At 49.0% G+C, this 17,666-nt stretch overlaps 1 protein-coding gene across 2 annotated transcripts in view; it reads left to right on the forward strand.

Annotated features, from left to right (window-relative positions):
- Afap1 (actin filament associated protein 1) overlaps nt 1-17,666 on the forward strand; it is a 112,163-nt gene that overhangs the window by 70,792 nt on the left and 23,705 nt on the right. For both annotated transcript variants that reach the window (XM_036200681.1, XM_036200682.1), the window contains exons 9-11: nt 5,394-5,543; nt 12,280-12,491; nt 16,182-16,327. In XM_036200681.1, coding sequence (XP_036056574.1) covers nt 5,394-5,543; nt 12,280-12,491; nt 16,182-16,327 — 508 coding nt within the window. The remainder of the gene's footprint in view (nt 1-5,393; nt 5,544-12,279; nt 12,492-16,181; nt 16,328-17,666) is intronic.

The following is a 17,666-nucleotide window of genomic DNA, read 5'->3' on the forward strand; positions in this document are numbered from 1 at the left end:
CACAGGAAGGCCTTTGGATTTGCAACAGTCCAGAACCTTTCTCTCTTGTCCCACCTGCATCTAAATGATTGTCAAACCTTGGAAAATGCATATACCACAGAATTTACAATTTTCCACCATTTTAAAGTATCCTGTGGACATTAAACACAGAGTTACCCATCACCTGTGTCCATCTCTGGAACTTTCTGTCTTCACAAATCAAAACCTTGTTTCCATGAAACCCAAGTCCCTCATCCCTTCACCAGCCCCACAAATCACCATTCTACTTTCCATCTCTGGATTCCACACACTGGGGCCTCACTCAAGTGGAATCCTGTGGTACTTCCCCATTTACAACTGCTTCGTTTCATCCAGTACAATGTCTTCAAGTTTCGTCCATATTGTAGCATGTGTGAGCCTTTCCTTCCATTTCAAGACTGAATAACATTCCGTTATGTGGACTGCATCTTGCCCTCCACTCGTCTGCCAGTGGTACTTGTGGTGCTTCTGACCCTCGGCTCTTGAGAGCAGAACTGCTGTGAACCTGGATGTGCAGGGGGTAAAGCCTCTTGTTTAAACTTGACTTTATAGCAATGCAGATGATATTCAGTAAAACACACCAGCTTTGACTTAATCATTCTTTGAGCTTTAATATATACCTCCAGCAAGTAACCATCAACACAGTCAAGAGAGCATTTCTGTCACCCCAGTGTTCCTTTGCACTCCTCTCTGTCACCTCTGCCCCCTCCCACCCCTGGAAGCTGCTGCTGTTTCCTGCTTTCACTTGGGATCCAAGGCGTACCACCTCTTGGGGTCTCTTCCCAGTGTCTCAGTGCACCTTGATCCTCAGTGTGAGAGCTGCTGCACAGCCTTCCCTGTGGAGATGACTTCTGCTAATCATCATCCCCTGACCGATCTCAGAACACACAGTGACTCTAGGGACAGTCTGACTCCCAGGTGGGACACACTGGACTATGGGGACATTCTGAATCCCAGTCAGGACATATGGAAACTGGGAGGACATTCTGGCTCTACACAGGCCTGGCATGTGGGGACGGTGGGGACATTCTGACTCCCTGGCAGGACTTTGTGTCCCCAAGGACGTATCTAGAAGTGGGGTTGTGTGGCCATGCAGTCTCATGGGCTTGCTGCCCTGTTTGGCCTGCAGTCTTTACCTGGTATTGCATAGGTGTGTGGTGGTGTGCAGCTCCAGCCTCCCCAGTGGTGAGCAGTTTAATGTTCTTGTTGCCTATATATCTCTCGAGAAGGATGTCTCCTCAGACCCTTTACCCATATTCCTATGGGGTTGTTTCTTTTGGAGGCTCTTCACATACTCTTCCCGTGAGCCATTTGTGAAATATCTGTTTCCTAAAGATTGTCCCTCATCTGTGTGGCTGAACGTTTTATTCTGAGTATGCACTGGAGTGAGGGGTAGGACTTGAGGGTATGTGGAGAGAGCTCCACATGGACCTGAGACCTTGCTTAGGATGCCTGGGCCCTCATCTGTGCGGCTCATATGTGATGAGTATTCCTACCTGGGAATGAGTCATGTCCTGCAGCAACAGCTGTCCCAGCCCTGAGAATTCTGGAGCCCAGACAGTGTGACAGTTCACTCCGGAAGGTCACACTGTCTGTTTCTTCATTGTGGTTTTCTAATGCAGTCTGGTCCACATGTAATTTTAGTCTTGCCCTTGCCCAGAACTGCTCTTGAGTGGAAGCTCCTACCAGCCATGTTCTATGTAATGAAGAGCTCAGCCTGGGAAGCTATCTTTACCTTTTGCTCTGAGGCAGGATACCCTGTTTTGCTGTTTGCTCATGTCTTTCTTTTCAGTTTGGGCTTTTGTCCTTTTTGTTGTGAGATAGTCTCTTTGTACAAGCTGATCTCAGCCTCATGGACTCAGGCAGTCTTCCAGCCTTAGCCTCCTAAGCTGGGACCTCAGAGGTGCCACACACCAGGTTACTGTTTCACTGCTGAGGTAACAGCTCAGTTGACAGCCCAGTTTTCTTGTTTCATGTCCCCAAGGCCCTGGGAACCTGTGACTATGTGTCTGTTGGATGTTCATGTCCCTAGGAATCTCCTCTTCACTCTTTAAAAAGAAAATTGTTATTCATATGAGAGTTTATGCACATGTGTGTGCAGGTGCCTGTGGAGGCCAGAAGATGGCTTTGGATCTCTGGGGTTAGAGGCGAGGCACCTGATATCAGTGCTGGGATCTAAACTCAGGTCCTCTGTAAGAGAAGTACATGCTCTTAACTGCCAAGCGGTCTCTCCAGCCCCTCCTGTTCTCTTTTTTAACAAGGACAGCTTTGTGTTTGGGAATGGGCAGGTGACTTGGCTCACACATTTTCCTTTTGTGTGACACTATGCCTAATGTATTATAGTTGCTCGTCAAAGATCACAAAGGAACTTCACGGCCCAGATGCACCCTGAGCTCCCTTACCCTTCTTCTTCTTGATCCTTGCTGATCTCTACTTGCATTGGAGAAATGTGGGTCGAGCATTCCTTAGCTTGGCCCTTCTGTGATGGATTTTGTGGTGGTCACAGAGAGGAAGCTCCTCCACACTGTGGTCTCACCAGAGAAGGCAGCAATCAAAGCTCTCCTCTGAGATGCCCATTTCTTCTTTCAAGATGAACCCTGGGGAGTCAGTGACTGTCCTATAGCAGATGTGGGGAGAGACTAGAAGTCCTAGACTGTAGAAACTGCGCTGCCCACACCCAGTGCTCTGTGCCTTTCAGACAGAATCCTCAATGGGGTGTCTGTGGGTGGACCTGTTGAACCCGGGGTCTGATGATGTCACTCCCCTCCCTTGCTTCCCTTAGACTACAGAAACCCTTTCATTTCCATCTCTGTAGGAGAAAGTGAGCCTGCCTAGGTTTGTCATTGAATCTCTGCTCTTTGAACTCTTCCAACATTCTGCCTCTCTGAGTTGAGAGTTCTCTGTTGCCGTCTGAATTTGGCAATGTGCTAAATCCTGCCCCTTCCCACTGAATAGCCTCAAAGTGTCCTTGATGGCTTTCCTATCATGTCCCCACATAGGGACCTTTCTTCCAAGGATGACCTAGGATGTGATTATTCGCTGCCTTAGAGTCTGGAGTCCAGCAAGTACTCTGCTGGCAGGAACTGGGCTCACTTATGCTGCGACTCTGAATCCTACATCCTACTCTCTCAGAGTCCTGCTGCCTGAGTGGGAGGGTGACTGGTCTCTTCACTTCCAGCTAGCCTGGGAATAGGAGGCAATGAAGCTCATCTCTGGATTCCTGGCAAGCCACTGATGGAGCTAAACACTGTCACTCCCACCCCCTGTGTCTTGGCTGGACTGAAGGAGAACTGACCCAGATCTCTTTCTCTGGGCTTCTGTCTGGTAGAGGAGGAAGTGCTGGGTCTTCCCACCGAGGCTTTGGATAGGTTCTCAGTACTCAGTTAGTAAATGTGTGTCTAAGAGCATGGAAAAGGGGGTGCACAGACATTCCCATGGGTATTTCCCCTAGGATCTCAGGAGGCCTTAACCTAGTTTATTTAAAATAAGTCAAAAATGCCTGTGCAGTAAAATCACATGCTGCAGGCTGGGGTACAAACAGCAGAGGCTTCAGATCAAGGCCACAGGCAGGGCTGGTCCCCGGGGGCCTTTCTTCCTGGCTTGTGTCTTCACATGTTCTGTGAAGTCTATAAAAGGGCACTACTTTTAGGATCAATCATTCACACCATATGGCCTCACGTAACTTTCTTTATTAGGACTCCCATCTCCAAATACAGCCACTCTTGGGGTCAGAATTACGGGGCTGAGGCAGGAACATTCAGTATAGAATGTTGTCTGTCTTCAAATTCCTCATGGCTTCATCTTTTAGCTACAGTATGGCAGCTCTTTCCTCAGACATTGATACTTGCTTTTACACCAGAGGGGAGGCGGGGATTCACCCGCTGATCTTATTGGGGTGGGGGACAGGTAGAAGTAGAAATGGGGAGCATTTCCTCTTCTTCACCAGAGAGGACTGAAGAGGGGCATTTGTGAGTGAGCATGTGTGTTTAGAGGAGGGGCTAGGGGATTATTCTATAGTATGTCACATGTCCCTGGATGTTCCGTCTCTGAAATAATTCATGTGATGGGCTGGGGTCTAGTTGTTTCTAAAAAGGAGAATGGAGCCTGGCTAGCCATTGCATTCTAAAAGGGTTTGCCTTGCCTAAATGGTTGTCATAAATGGTTGAAGGGTTGCATTAGAAGTATGTAGGGAACGAGGCAATGCTGTATTGTTCTTGATGCAGAAGTGCACCCCAGAGAGGCTGTGTCCCACTGGAGGAGACCCTTGGGGAAGGGCCTTGCACCCTGGCTCTAGAACATGGCACGCTTAATAGACTGAGATGGGCTGACAAGCCTTTGCCCAGAGCTGCTCTTGAGTGGAAGGATCAGGTCCCTCAGGTCCAAGTGTGTCCTTACACATCTGTCCTCACTTCTCTGAGCCTCGTCCCTGGGTTCATGAGTGAAGTCTGAGGGTAGGAGAGGTGGGTAGACATGGCTGAGCAGGAGCAGATGCAGGACATCAGTTGGCAGTCAACTTCCCCCCCGTGGCATAGTGTGGAGGGATGAGAACTTCCCTATGGCAGCACTTGGAGCTATTACTACCTGCATGGACTCTGCATCAGGGTGATGCATGTGTGAGTCCAGGATTTCCAGGTCTTCTGGTTTCGCTAGGGAAGCCAAAAATTCTTTTTGTACAAAATGTTTCTAGACTTATATATTGACAGTTTCTAACCATCACCGTCCTGGCCAAATGAGAGATGATGGTCTGAAAGGTAGGCCTCTGATCTGAGAGCTCCAGACAGGGAAGCTTAGAGTAGTGTCCAAAATGGACAAGAGAGACCCCTAATGAGGACCCACTTCCCTTCCATCCTTGAAGACCTGCTCCTTGTCAGCCAGCCTGCTACTGTAATGACACCAGCTTCCCTTGGTTTCTTGGGCACCTCCATCTTCCCCACACTGACGGTATGTGTCAACCTATCTTCCTACCTGGGCATTGCTCCCTCTAGGACAGACAGAATTCATTCCTTATGTCTGAGCAGTCAGCCAGGGCAGGCTCTGTCTGACCACTCAGCTACTCTCCCAGTCATTCCCATCTCCACATGGTTCTTGCCATTATTTGCCATCCTTTGTTGCCTTCAGTACATCATGTGTGTCTGATAATGCACATGTGTCTGTATGCACATGTGTACATACCATACCTGGTCCTCCCTGGAGTATAGGCTTTCTGGGTGCAGCCATACCCTTCTGTGACCCCAACATCTGGACCCACAGCTGGTTCATCACAGATGCTCATGTACATGATGAGTAACAGTTTGCGGGGGAAGAATGGCCTGGTGATTAATGCTGTGATTTTCCCACTTGACATGAATGGTTAAGACACACTTTTGTGTTGACAGTGAAGAGGAAGAAAACCCCCAAGTCAGATGGCAAGGGAACTGTGTCCAAGGTCACCGGGAAGAAAATCACCAAGATCATTGGTCTGGGGAAGAAGAAACCATCCACAGATGAGCAGACATCGTCAGCGGAGGAAGACGTGCCTACCTGTGGTAAGACCCTGCCACGTGCCAGCAGCAGAGCAACAGACTGTCCCTGGGTGTGCTCTGGGGCCATCTGAACTGTGGAAAGCACTCTCAGGTTTTAGTAGTGAAAGGATCTTCAGGGGTATGCAATGCTCTTCCCGGTTCTTTCAAGGTTAAAAAACAATGTTCTCTCTTGCACGATGACACCTCCCCAGTTCCACTCCAGCATTCCAAGACACGGGTACAAGCCAAGCCAAAGCTCTAGCACCAAGTCTCCTTTGCATCAGACTTCTAGATCCAGAGACAGCTGTCCATCCCACAGTTTGTCTTCTGTCCTTTTTTTTTGAGGGGGGTGGGTGCTTTGTCAGGGATTGGGTAAAGCATGTGGTCTATGGCAGCAACCAAGCCAGTACTGCCCACCATGGCCTCTGGGCTAGGGGCTAAAGAAAGGAACCAAACGGAAACAAACCAGAGGAATGTTTATAACAGCCAGTGGTGACCACCGTGGGGAAGCAAAGAGGTGGAGGGTGCTGTTATAGCACCTAAGTTAGGCTGTGGCCAGGCCGCTGGGGACAGCCTCCACGAGAGTGGAAGCGATATCATACTGTAATAGCCCCGTTAGCATACTTAGGAGAACTATGTAGTTCTTTCAAGGGGGAAAACCTCCTAAGTGGGAAGAGAGCTGTTTGCCTTTTGATTTGTTTTGTTGGACAGTACTAGAGATGTTCTAGGCTGGTGTTCTACCAACAGGCCCTTTCCTTCTTTAAAAAAAAAAATCAAGAATGGAGCCTGGCATGGGGTACATTCCTATAATCCTAGTACCAAGGAGGCAGAAGCTAGAGGGTTGCTGCCAATAAGGCTAGCCTGGGCTGTGTAGTGAGTACTAACAAGCCAGGGCTATGTAGTAAGACCCTCTATCAGAAAAACAAAAATGAAAACAAGCATGGGCTTCACTGTCCTTGTGAATTACTGCTGCAGACTCCACTTCCCATCGGTGTGAACACACAATTCCTTCATTCAAAGTCGTTCTGTTTACAGTACGCTCTTCCCTCATTGAGCACCCTCCGTGGGGGCTGATTCAGGACAGAATCATAGCCTCTGTAGGTACCAGGAGCCCGGTGCAGCTCAGACTCCCCCTCTCGTCAAGTGGCTGTTGGGGACAGAAGGACAGAATCAGGGCAGCTGGTGATGATGGTTTCCACATCATAGTCCCTTCCACGAGGAGAGAATTTGCCTGCAGTAAAGCCAACTGAACAGAACTGTGACAGAGTGGGGAGGGTCTGGGGACCCTGCCATCCTGCTCCTGGCCAACCTCCATCTTCCTGCTTTGGCCATCAGCCCTGGTGATTACTGAAGTCGGGAGTTAATGTGAGTTTTGCTTCTTTTTTTTTTTTTTTTTAACAGCTCTACGTCAGTGGAGGAAATAGAAATTATTATTATTATTATTATTTTTTTTTTTTTTTTTGAGACATGGTCTCACTATGTAAATCAGGCTGACCTTGAACTCACAGAGATCTGACTGCCTCTGTCTCCTAGGAGCTGGGATTAAAAGCCTGACTAGAGGTTAAAAAAAAAAAAATGCTTTTAGGAGGAATGGTTGTACATTGACAAGGCAGGCAAGTGAGGGTGAAGTCTGGAGCCTCTTCTGGCAAAAGGGAACACTGATGCTCAGAGAGGGGTGTGACTTTCTCAGAGCTCTGTGAAGGCAGACTGGGTGACCCCGACCCCCACAAACATCTTCTGACTCCCTGTAACTCATGTCCTCGCCTGTGTTTCCTTATCAGAAGAGCACAGTCTTGCAGGCCTCCCCATAAGCTGCTCTGCTGGCACTGTTGCTGTCACACAGCGGCTCGTCTCTATGCCGGTCACTTTCCTGAGAGTGTGGGTGATCCTGAGAGCAAGGGCCCGAGGCATCTGCCACACACAACTCTGGCCTCTGCCACACAACTCTAAAGCTGCCAAGCAGCTCTCTGCCAGACCAGGAGTGAGGGGAAGTGTCTCTAGGGGAACAGGGAACAATGGCCATTTTCAGCCCTTCAGTGCAGCTGCAGGGCTCTGGGCAGAGGAAAGGAGCTGGACTCAGGCCCGGGGGACTGACCCTGCCAAGCTGAGCCCCTGCAGCTGCTGGGAGACAGCACTAAGCTGATGGGCCAAGAAGGGAGAGCAGCTGAGCAGGCAGAAAAGACTCCCTGGAGTTACTGAGCTGAGCTTGGTGCTTGTCTGAGCACTGCAGTCTGGTTCTGGTGGATGGGGTGCTGTGGCTTCCTGGGTGCTCTTGCAGGGCTTTCAGGGGCCGAGGAGCAGACCTGCAGATGCAGCTGGGTTGTCCCAGGTTCTGTCTCTGTCCTCCAGAGAGGTCTTTGAGGAATGCATTAGTGTTGGTCTGGGCAGCTTTTCCCATTGCCCTCCAGGTAATGTACCCTAGAGATGCACCAAGAGTCCACACCCACGGTGGTTGTCATTAGGCCTACCATGGCCTGAATTAGTCCTGGGGTTCTTGTTACTTTATGGAAGTGCACCCTCCTTTCAGTTCTCCTTTCTGTCAACCCCCCCCCCCCCCCCCACCCACCACAGGCACCTCACACTAGTCACACCATCCTGGGCACAAACTTAGAGACCTTCACTTGCTACACACCTGTGATCTCAGTCTTGTCCAAGCCTCCCATTGCATTACTAGAGTAGGACACTGCTCTGCTGAGTCCTCATCATCCAGCATGGGGCCCAGCACATGGTAGTAAAGTCACTGCTTTGGAGATTCAGGTTGCTTGTCTGGGACATGGGCTCCGGCAGGTCCTTGGTTTCTGTGGGAGTGGAAGATGAGCTGTGAAGCACCGAGTGCCTACATTATGGTCACTGTCCATTCTTCACCTGCCATGCCTTAAAGTCAACCAAACATATCCACTCACCAGCCCTGCCCAGGGTCAGGAGAAAAATGTAGAATCTCAGGCCTGTAAAGTTAGCTTTGTAATTCTAATGAAGCCTTGTTTATTCTTGCCTTTCTTTCTGTGGAATTTGGAGTGGAAAGAATCTCAAAATATTAAACTGAAATTACCCAGTTTTTAAGATATGTTAGTACCTTACTATAACATGAGTGAGATTTAAAACAAAACGATACAAACAAACAAACAAAAAAACAAACAAAAACCAACCAAGCTGGGCATTGGTGGTGCATGCCTTTAATCCCAGCACTCAGATGGCAGAGGTAGGTGGATCTCTGTGAGTTCGAGACCAGCATGGTCTACAGAGCGAGTTCTAGAACAGCCAGGGATACAAAGAGAAACCCTGTTTTCAAAAACAAAAACAAAAACAAAAAACCACACAAAAACAAAAAATAAAACTAGTCAAATCAAAACAACAAAACCCTTGTAATTGCTTATGTAAAGCTTGGGATACAGTTCCCTGAAGCCCCTAGCCTCTGTGCCTGTCCAGAGTCCAGGCCTTTAGGTCCTGGCTGCACTCTGGCACCCTCTGGTGGCAGATGTCTGCTTCAGCTCGCAGATCTGGCTGATCCCCTCAGCAAGGCAGGGGGTGTTGGTACCAAGAGTGGGACCTACCTACCCTTTGACTCCAGATCCCTGCCTGGGGAGCTCTGCCATTCTCTGCCTGGCCTCGCTCATCTCTGTGTTCCCTCCTTCAAGAAAACAAAAAGTTGGGAACCCCCTTTTTGAGAAAGTGGGGTACCACCGAAGCCAGTTGACAAACACAGAACCATGGACACGTCTAAGAGTTTCCTGTTTATGTGAGCCAGGCCTGTTATCCAGGGAAACTTACTTTCTCTCCCTCTTTGAAACTTAAATCCCAGGAATGTATTAAATATGGTAATGCCCCATGAAGTCATGGTCTAAATCAAGGGAGGACCTGTCTCATGCAATCATTCCTCTGTGGCTAGCATTTTGGGCAAGCTATGGCATCTGGTGACTGTGGCCAGATTCTGTCTGGAGAGAGGGCACGGCAGAGGCAGTGTCTGCTCAGATGGTAGGCGGTGTCCAGAGACAGCTGTGTGCACATGGGGAAGCAGCTGCCTGTGAACCCTAGATCAGAGTCATGGGCAGTTCAGGGGTGTTGCTGCTAAGTTCCCCAGGTGTGCATTAGTCTCTCACTAGTCTCACTACGGACACAATGCCCTAGTACCTTATGCCCAGTCTGCTGGCTGAGGCTACCTGCCTGCTTTAGTGTCGGAGGCTACCTTCCTGTTCTGGTGTCTAAGGCTATCTACCCTGGCTGGTGTCTGATGCCATATGCCTATACTGGTGTCTGAGGCTATCTGTCTGTCCTGGTGTCTGAGGCTATCTGTCTGTCCTGGTATATGATGCCATCTGCCTATCTTGGTGTCTGAGGCTGTCTGTCCTGGTGTCTGAGGATATCTGTCTGTCTTGGTATTTGATGCCATCTGCCTATCTTGGTGTCTGAGGCTATCTGTCTGTCCTGGTGTCTGAGGCTATCTGCCTATCCTGGTGTCTGAGGATATCTGTCTGTCCTGGTGTCTGAGGATATCTGTCTGTCCTGGTGTCTAAGGATATCTGCCCAGGCTAGTGTCTAAGGCTATCTGACTGGCCCAGTGTCTGATACTATCTACCTGACCTGGTGTCTGAGGCTCTCTACAGTGTGGTCACTGGAGGTCCTGTTCCTCTATATCTTCTGCTCATTGCCTAGGCCCAGCTAATGGCAGCTCAGCTGCTGGTTCTGCAGACCTTCACAAGACATATCCTTTTCCTACCTGGCAGCTCCGTGACTCCCATGATGCCATAGAGTTCAGTGCTTTTTTTAAAGTAGGGTCTCCCGTGCCATCCAGGTTGATCTTGAACTCATGTCCTCCTACATCTACCTCCTGAGTGCTGAAAATATATTCATGTATTCCCACACTGGTCAGTTTTTATTGTTGAGACAGGGTCTTATTATATAGTCCAGGCTGGCCTTGAACTCTTGATCCTCCCTGCCCCTCAATGCTGCACGCTGGGATCACAGGCGTGTGCTGTCACTCCCAGGGAGGGTGGCTCTTTAACAGTGGTTAAACAGTCGCTGTGTGTGTGAGCCTTGCCTACGGAGTATATCAAGTTACTCAAGGGCTTCCCGTCATCCTGTTTGTGGACTTGTGCTCAGAAAACACTTAGGCTCTGTTGACACAGGTGACATCTACTCAGAAGTCCAGCATGTGGCTTTCAGCATGACTGATGCCTGTAGGTGGTGTTCACAACACCAAGAGCGACAGGTCCACTAAGATGTCTATCTGACTGCATTTTAAAGCAGGGCTTTCCTTTTAAAATAGTATCAAACCAGGACGGTTCTATCTACACATGAAAAGCCTTTAAAAGAGCAGTGTTATGTAACTATGGTGAGGCCTGCAGCCGTGCTGGGAATAACCTTCCTTATCCATCTCCACTGCTTTCATGTAGGCATCGGGGCTGACTGTGGCCTCTGGTAGGGCTCCCTGCAACTGAGGGTGCCTCCTCAAGTTTAAAAGCTGCCTGAACACGAGAGAGCAAGTCCTCTGTTCTAGAGCCCACAGGCTTCTGTCCTTGTGTCTGTGACCTCACAGATTTCTTGACTGTCATGGTAAAAGGTAATTTTTGTTCATCAAGAGGTGCACTTTGGGGTGTGTGGGTTTGGGCGACCCACACCCAGATGAGGATCCACACTTTGCAGATATGGGTATTCATTGAGTAATATCTTGAAATTATTCATCAGAGATGTACAAAACTTTGCCTGGGCCCTGAGTATGTGAGCATACATGTGCAAGGATTGCAAGAGGCTGAGTGACACCCAGCATTCCTCACCATCTTGCTTTTTACCTGCTGTTTACCCTTTTCCACTGTCCAGTCTCTTCTAATCTCTGAGTGGTGGTATCTGCATGTGGAACAGTTGTAGGCCATAGTAGTCACGACGGCCACAGCTGCCACAGTCACCATGGAACCCCCAACTCATGCCTCAGTATTTCTAGAAAAATGTGCTTTGTGTTTGTGGTAGTCCCAAATTGTCATTTCCATGTGTTTGAGGATTTTTCTCTGTTAGGGGATAATTCTCCCTATAATTTTGTCACGTGTGACATCACACCCCTTTGTGATACACTGAAGATACAGTATCATAACAGATACATGAGCAACACCATCACATAGAGCCAGACTCAGGCGGCCAGGTTTTGTCTGCGTCCGTCTCCCCATGAGACGAAGCCCTCGCCTCCACATGTGGGGATGGAACATAGAGACCAGGAGGAGGCCTCGGGCCTGTGGGTGGGGAGCTCATACCAGCCATGTTCCGTCACTTGCTGGAACACATCCAGAGCTGGAGAGCTCACCACTCCTCAAGCCTCCCACTTCCTGGAGGATTTTCATCTTCAGATACTTTTACTTCTCTGTCTTCCATGCCCTGCTTACAGTGTTTGCAGTTAGATCTTTTTTGCATGCGATTTCTCTTCTGTTACATGCAGGCAGCTGTCAATCCCCACTGCCTTCTAGACATTCCACATCCACTGTCACTGTCTCAAGGTGGGTTCCAGGTTTCCATGTAAACAGCAAGCATCTGAAACTGGTTCTTACACCATAAAATGGCTTCTGCGCCAGTGAAAAGCTTCCAGGTCCTGTGGAGAGCTAGCTGTATAATAATGGCTCTTCTCTCTTTGTTAACATTTCAAACCTGGGGTGTGAGCATGTGTTTCATGCATGGCACTTCCCTGGTCTGTAAGAGACCACAGACAAGGGACCTGGGTAGAGCTCACTTGTACCTTAGCTTGCTCAGGAGGCTGAGCTGTGGTATCCTCTCCTTACAGGGTACCTAAACGTGCTCTCCAACAGCCGCTGGCGGGAGCGCTGGTGCAGAGTGAAGGATAGCAAGCTCATTTTCCATAAGGACAGGGCCGACCTGAAGACCCACATCGTCTCCATCCCTCTCCGTGGCTGTGAGGTGATTCCAGGCTTGGATTCTAAGCACCCACTGACTTTCCGGCTGCTTCGCAATGGACAGGAGGTGGCCGTGCTAGAGGTATGGGATTCCCTGGGGCCTCTGTCCAGAGAGGTGTACACAGGTTCTGTCAACAAAGCCATGATTAGGTCCTTGCAGAAGACCCTAGCTCCCTGCAGAATCTGACTTTGATCTAGCCCCTTACCTCCCTTGGCCCATCCTGTTTTGAGCTATCTTCTGGGTTTCTCCTTTGGAGAGTCAGGGATTGCACAGGCTGCCTAGGGTACTATGCATGTCAACTTTGCTTGCCAGAGTTAAATGCTCAGCTCCAAATAATGGGTCACATTGTCAAAGTACCCAGGCAATAACTTGTTGAAAAATCTCCATTAAATAAAATACTTCTTCTAAGCATAGGCTCCTGGGACACATGGGGGCTATTTCCTTCACTTGTCCTTGGGAAAGCTCTCTACCTGTTTTCTAGTTGAAAAGGCATTTTAGGGTCCCTGGTGCCCTGCAGCAGGGTCAGTGAGCTGCACTACACAGGAGCCGGAGTGCCTTCAGCTTCCCGAGCTGTGGCTGCTGCTCCTGCCGCTGCCTCCTCCTCCTCCTCCTCCTCCTCCTCCTCCTCCTTCTCCCTCTTCTCCCTCTTCTCCCTCCTCCTCCTTCCTCCTCCTCCTCCTCTTCCTCCTCCTCCTCCTCCTCTGCTTTCTTCTATTTCAAGGCAGGGTTTCTCTTGGCTGTTAGCCTTGGCTGTCCTGGAATTTGCTTTGTAGACCAGGCTGGCCTCAAACTCAAAAGATCTGCCTGCCTCTGCCTCCCAAGTGTTGGGATTAAAGGCATGCGCCACCACCACCTGGCTGCTTGGCTGCCTTTGCAGAACTAATTCACCAATCCTCCATCTTGTTATTTTCTACCTGCCACTAATCCAGACTTATTTTTCCCATTCCCCCCCTCCCCCGCCACCTTATTATGATCATGATACACACACACACACACACACACACACACACTCATCATCATCATCATCATCTATCCGCAGATGTTCCAGGGTACATGTCAGTGTGTTCATGCTCGAGGGCAGTGGAAGTGATGCTGTGTTAGACAGTGGGCTGACGTGCAAGCTGCCCACCGGATACAGAGCCAAATCTTACATGGCTGTGGTGCGGGGCTCTGACCAGGGTCAAGGTGTCCAGTCAAGCAGTCAATGAGATCTGGAATTTCAAAATGTGGGTGCTTATTTCCACAATTGCTTTCACAGTAGGTTTTTGTTTGGTTTAGTTTTTGTTTGACTTGGGCCTGCATTCTCCCTACAGAGCTCACTGGTCCCTGTAGTCTCAGGAACCAAGAGGATGACTGCGCCCCCTGGTGGCTGCTGTGCAGCAACCCATGTGCCAGAAGGCCTGCAGTAGTCCAGGTCTGGGATGCTGTGTCTACCCCTACTGACAGCAGCCAAGTCTGGTTTTCCTCTTGGCTCACACACAGGGCTGGGGATATAGCTCACCTGCCTGTGAAAACCAGCAATAGGCTAGAGTCAGGGTTCTTTGCAAACATCTGTGTAGTCTGAGACCTTTGAGTAACGACAGCTGAGACCTTGGCGGGAGCTGTCCTCAGAGCAGATGCCAGAGGCCCCAGGGAAGAAGAGGCAGGGGCTGGCACAGGAGGATGAGAACTGGACTGGGTGTCCAGACAAGAAGAGGAGCTCAGGGTGGGGTGGGTGGGGGCTACCTCTGTGGGCGTTCCAAATGCTGAGTCCATGAAGAGCAGAAAGTTCCATAGCTTCCAGAATACCTGCAGCCCTAGCAGGTGCTTATTCCTCCAGCATGGTGGAGAATGGATTCATTCTCCTGAAGAACAACAAGAACTTGTTTAACTGGCATCTTCCCAAGTCATCAACTGTTTCTACAGGGCTGAGGTGACTTAGTGCTCACACACAGGGCTGTGGTGACTTAAGGCTCACACACAGGGCTGTGGGGCTAAGGTGACTTAAAGCTCACACACAGGGATGTGGGGCTGAGGTGACTTAAGGCTCACACACAGGGCTGGGGATATAGCTCACTTGTCTAGCACATTTGAGGCCCTGGGTTCCATTCCCAAAACCACACACACACACACAAATGCCATTTGAGTCAAACACACACACACACACACACACACACACACACACACACACACACTTTACTGGTTGGTCATGCAGTGGGCCAGCAATGCAGGCGGAAGGATGTTGCCTGCGCTTCCTCACACTTTTTTGGGAATTACAGAGCCAGTGTAAAGAAGGGCCACATGTCCTTCCTCACTGTGGTATTTCCTAATGTCCCAACACACAGATTTCCACGCTCTTCTGTGTATATCCCCCTCTACTCTTAAATAATTCAATGTGTGTTTGTAAAAATAAAAACAAAAGCAAGGGCCACCGCTTTGCTAGAAGCACAGCGGTGGCAAGAATGGATGCCTAGGTCTTCATCTGAATTTCCCACTTATGCCAGCGTGGCCCTAGTGCCTGGTGTATATCTGGAAACCCTGTGGCTATGTATCCTCCAAGTCTCCCAGTCTCTCCATCCGGTTCCTGCTGTTGCTGCACCTCAGGGCATAGACCTGATAGACTATAGGAGATCCTTCCTTTGGAGTGTACCTTCCCTTCCTGATGCTGGGCTATCCTGGCTCCCTTCGCAGGAGCCAGATGGACGTGGTGTCACTGTATGGTGTGTCCTGTAGGGAGATGCTTGCTCTCATGTGTCTCCTAATGACGGATTCATCTCGACACCACTATTAGTTACTTTTTTATTGCTATGATTAAAATGCCATGACCAAGGCAACAGAGAGAAGAAAGAATGTGTTTGGGTTTAGGGTTCCAGAGCAGCAAGAGCTCATCATGTGGGGGAGGGACGGCAGAAAGAAGCAGACCTCACCATTGGAGCAGAAAACTGTGAGCTCACATCCTTTACCAAACTGGAAGTATATGAGGCTTTTTTCTTTCAAAGCCTGTCTCCAGTGACATGGTTCCTCCATCCAGGTGGCACTACCCAAACCTCCCCAAACAGCTTACCTTAGAGATCATTCTCTATTTATAAAAACAATATTGTTATAAAAAAAACTCTCTCCAACTTCTTTAAATCAAACTAGTTAAGAATTTCAAATACCATGTTAAAAGGCAAGTTTCTAAATACCATCTTCAGTGAAGTTCCTAAAGCACTCACAAGGACGACTTACAATTTTTAAGGTGGTTTGAGAAATACGTTAAAGAGGTCATAAGGTCTAGCACCTCCAGGTGTCTTAAAAACATACAGAGCCGGTGAGAACCCAGAACAGTGTTACTCCTGCAGAGATGCACTGGACATGGTAAGTCGCCTTCTTGTTCTTTTAAATAGTATCTTGATAAGAGAAACATGCTCACTGTCTCAGACTACACCAGCTGTAGCCAGGACATCTGGGAGCCGTCGGGGAGAGCACCCTCATGTTTCCTAGGCCAGACCCTCAGCAGGGTTTGTGACAACATGGTGTGGCCCAGGTGCCTGTGAATCTCTGTCTTCCACTTTGGTGCCCTCTTCCGGACAATGGGGAGGCACCTTGGTGGCTCAGACTTTTAGTTCCTTTCCATAATTGTCCTATAACTTCTGGCTCTCCGGCCTAGTGTGAACACAAGGCCAGTCCTCTCACTCAGGCCGTATGTGTGGCTCTTTTCTCGGCCACACTTGGGCCTCCATGTTTTCTTTCCCTTCCTGTCACACATCTCTGTCTTTGGTTAAAAGAATCATGCTTTCTTCTCCATGGCAGGCATCATCTTCTGAAGACATGGGCAGATGGATTGGCATCTTACTGGCTGAGACGGGGTCATCAACAGACCCAGGAGCCCTGCACTATGATTACATAGACGTGGAGATGTCGGCAAATGTCATCCAGACAGCCAAACAGACCTTCTGGTAAGACTCATGCATAGCCTGTGGAAATCCTGAACTAGCAACATCCTCCTTCTAAGAAATGTTTGACAGTCGGTTCTGGGTGAGCATGCAAACTAGAAGCATGGCTGAGGACTTTCCCTTGGTGGGGTGCTGGCCCTGATGGCCCTAATGTTGGTCATTTCAGCCCTCTGGGATTTCAGCTAGAGCAGGCTGGTCAAACTTGTCTGAAGGTGGTAGTATTGGCTTCGTGGGCCAGATGGTCCCTGTTCCAGCCACTTAGCTCTGCCCTTGCAGCCAGAGACAGTAAAAGATTGTGGCTGTTTTTATTTGCACTAGTCCTGATTTTGTCCTGTGGACAGCTGGGCAGCTGTTGCCAGCTTCTGTGTGATTAAGGGCCTTCTAGTAAGCAGAAAGGATTCTATATGTTGCTGAAATAAAGCTCAAGATTTTTGTTTTGTTTTTTTTTTTTCATTTTGTTTTTTTGAGGCAGGGTTTCTCTGTGTAGCCTTGACCATGCTGGAACTCTTTCTGGAGACCAGATAGGCCTCAAATGCAGAGAATTAACTGCCTCTGGTTCCCAACTCTTAAATCTGGTGCCCAAGATCTTAAATCTGTCAGTGCAGCACTTTCTAAATTTAAGTTGTGACAAATAATGCTACTTTGTGCAAAAGCATACTTTTGATCCAGGATACTTCCTGAACACAATAATAATGGGGAGTTTGTAGCAGCAGTTCCCATGCTGGCCATCAGTATCATGGGGGATTCAGCCGCACTGGGCATTCAGCATCATCAGCTGTTCCACGAGGCCCAAGTGTTTTCCATACTACCTGAGATGTGTTCTCCTTTCTTGACGTTTTGACATGTGCACTGTTGTTCAGGCTATGATGGTAAACAGGGTCCTCCACAGTGCTGTGCTCCTGGCATGCATCCTCCTCATACACAGTGACAGTAGGGGATGCTGGATGTATCTGGGGTGACCTTGGACTAGGAGGACTCTAGTTGCCGTGGTGTTCTGATGCCACAGTGAGCCCCACATGGCCCAGGGGTGCAGAGATGCACAGCAGGCACAAGAACTCCTAGGCAGTGAGTTGCCCGTGGGTTGCCTGGCTACCATTTCTAAATTCCTTGTTTTCACCTTGAAAGACAGTAGGTAGGGCTTAAATTCAGTAGGTAGTGGGCAGGAACTCTTCATAGAAGAGCTGAAACCAGTCATGAGTCCCTTAACACTAGGAAAGCTGAACAAAGCATCCTGGGCCAGTTGTGACATGCCCAAATGTACCCAGACACATATGTCAATCCCTGTATCTGACCTCTTTAAAAAAAATTTATAAAGTACTTTAAATATTTTTATGCAATATAT

This window comes from Onychomys torridus, chromosome 10, assembly GCF_903995425.1.
Source record: "Onychomys torridus chromosome 10, mOncTor1.1, whole genome shotgun sequence".
Classification (NCBI taxonomy): domain Eukaryota; kingdom Metazoa; phylum Chordata; class Mammalia; order Rodentia; family Cricetidae; genus Onychomys; species Onychomys torridus.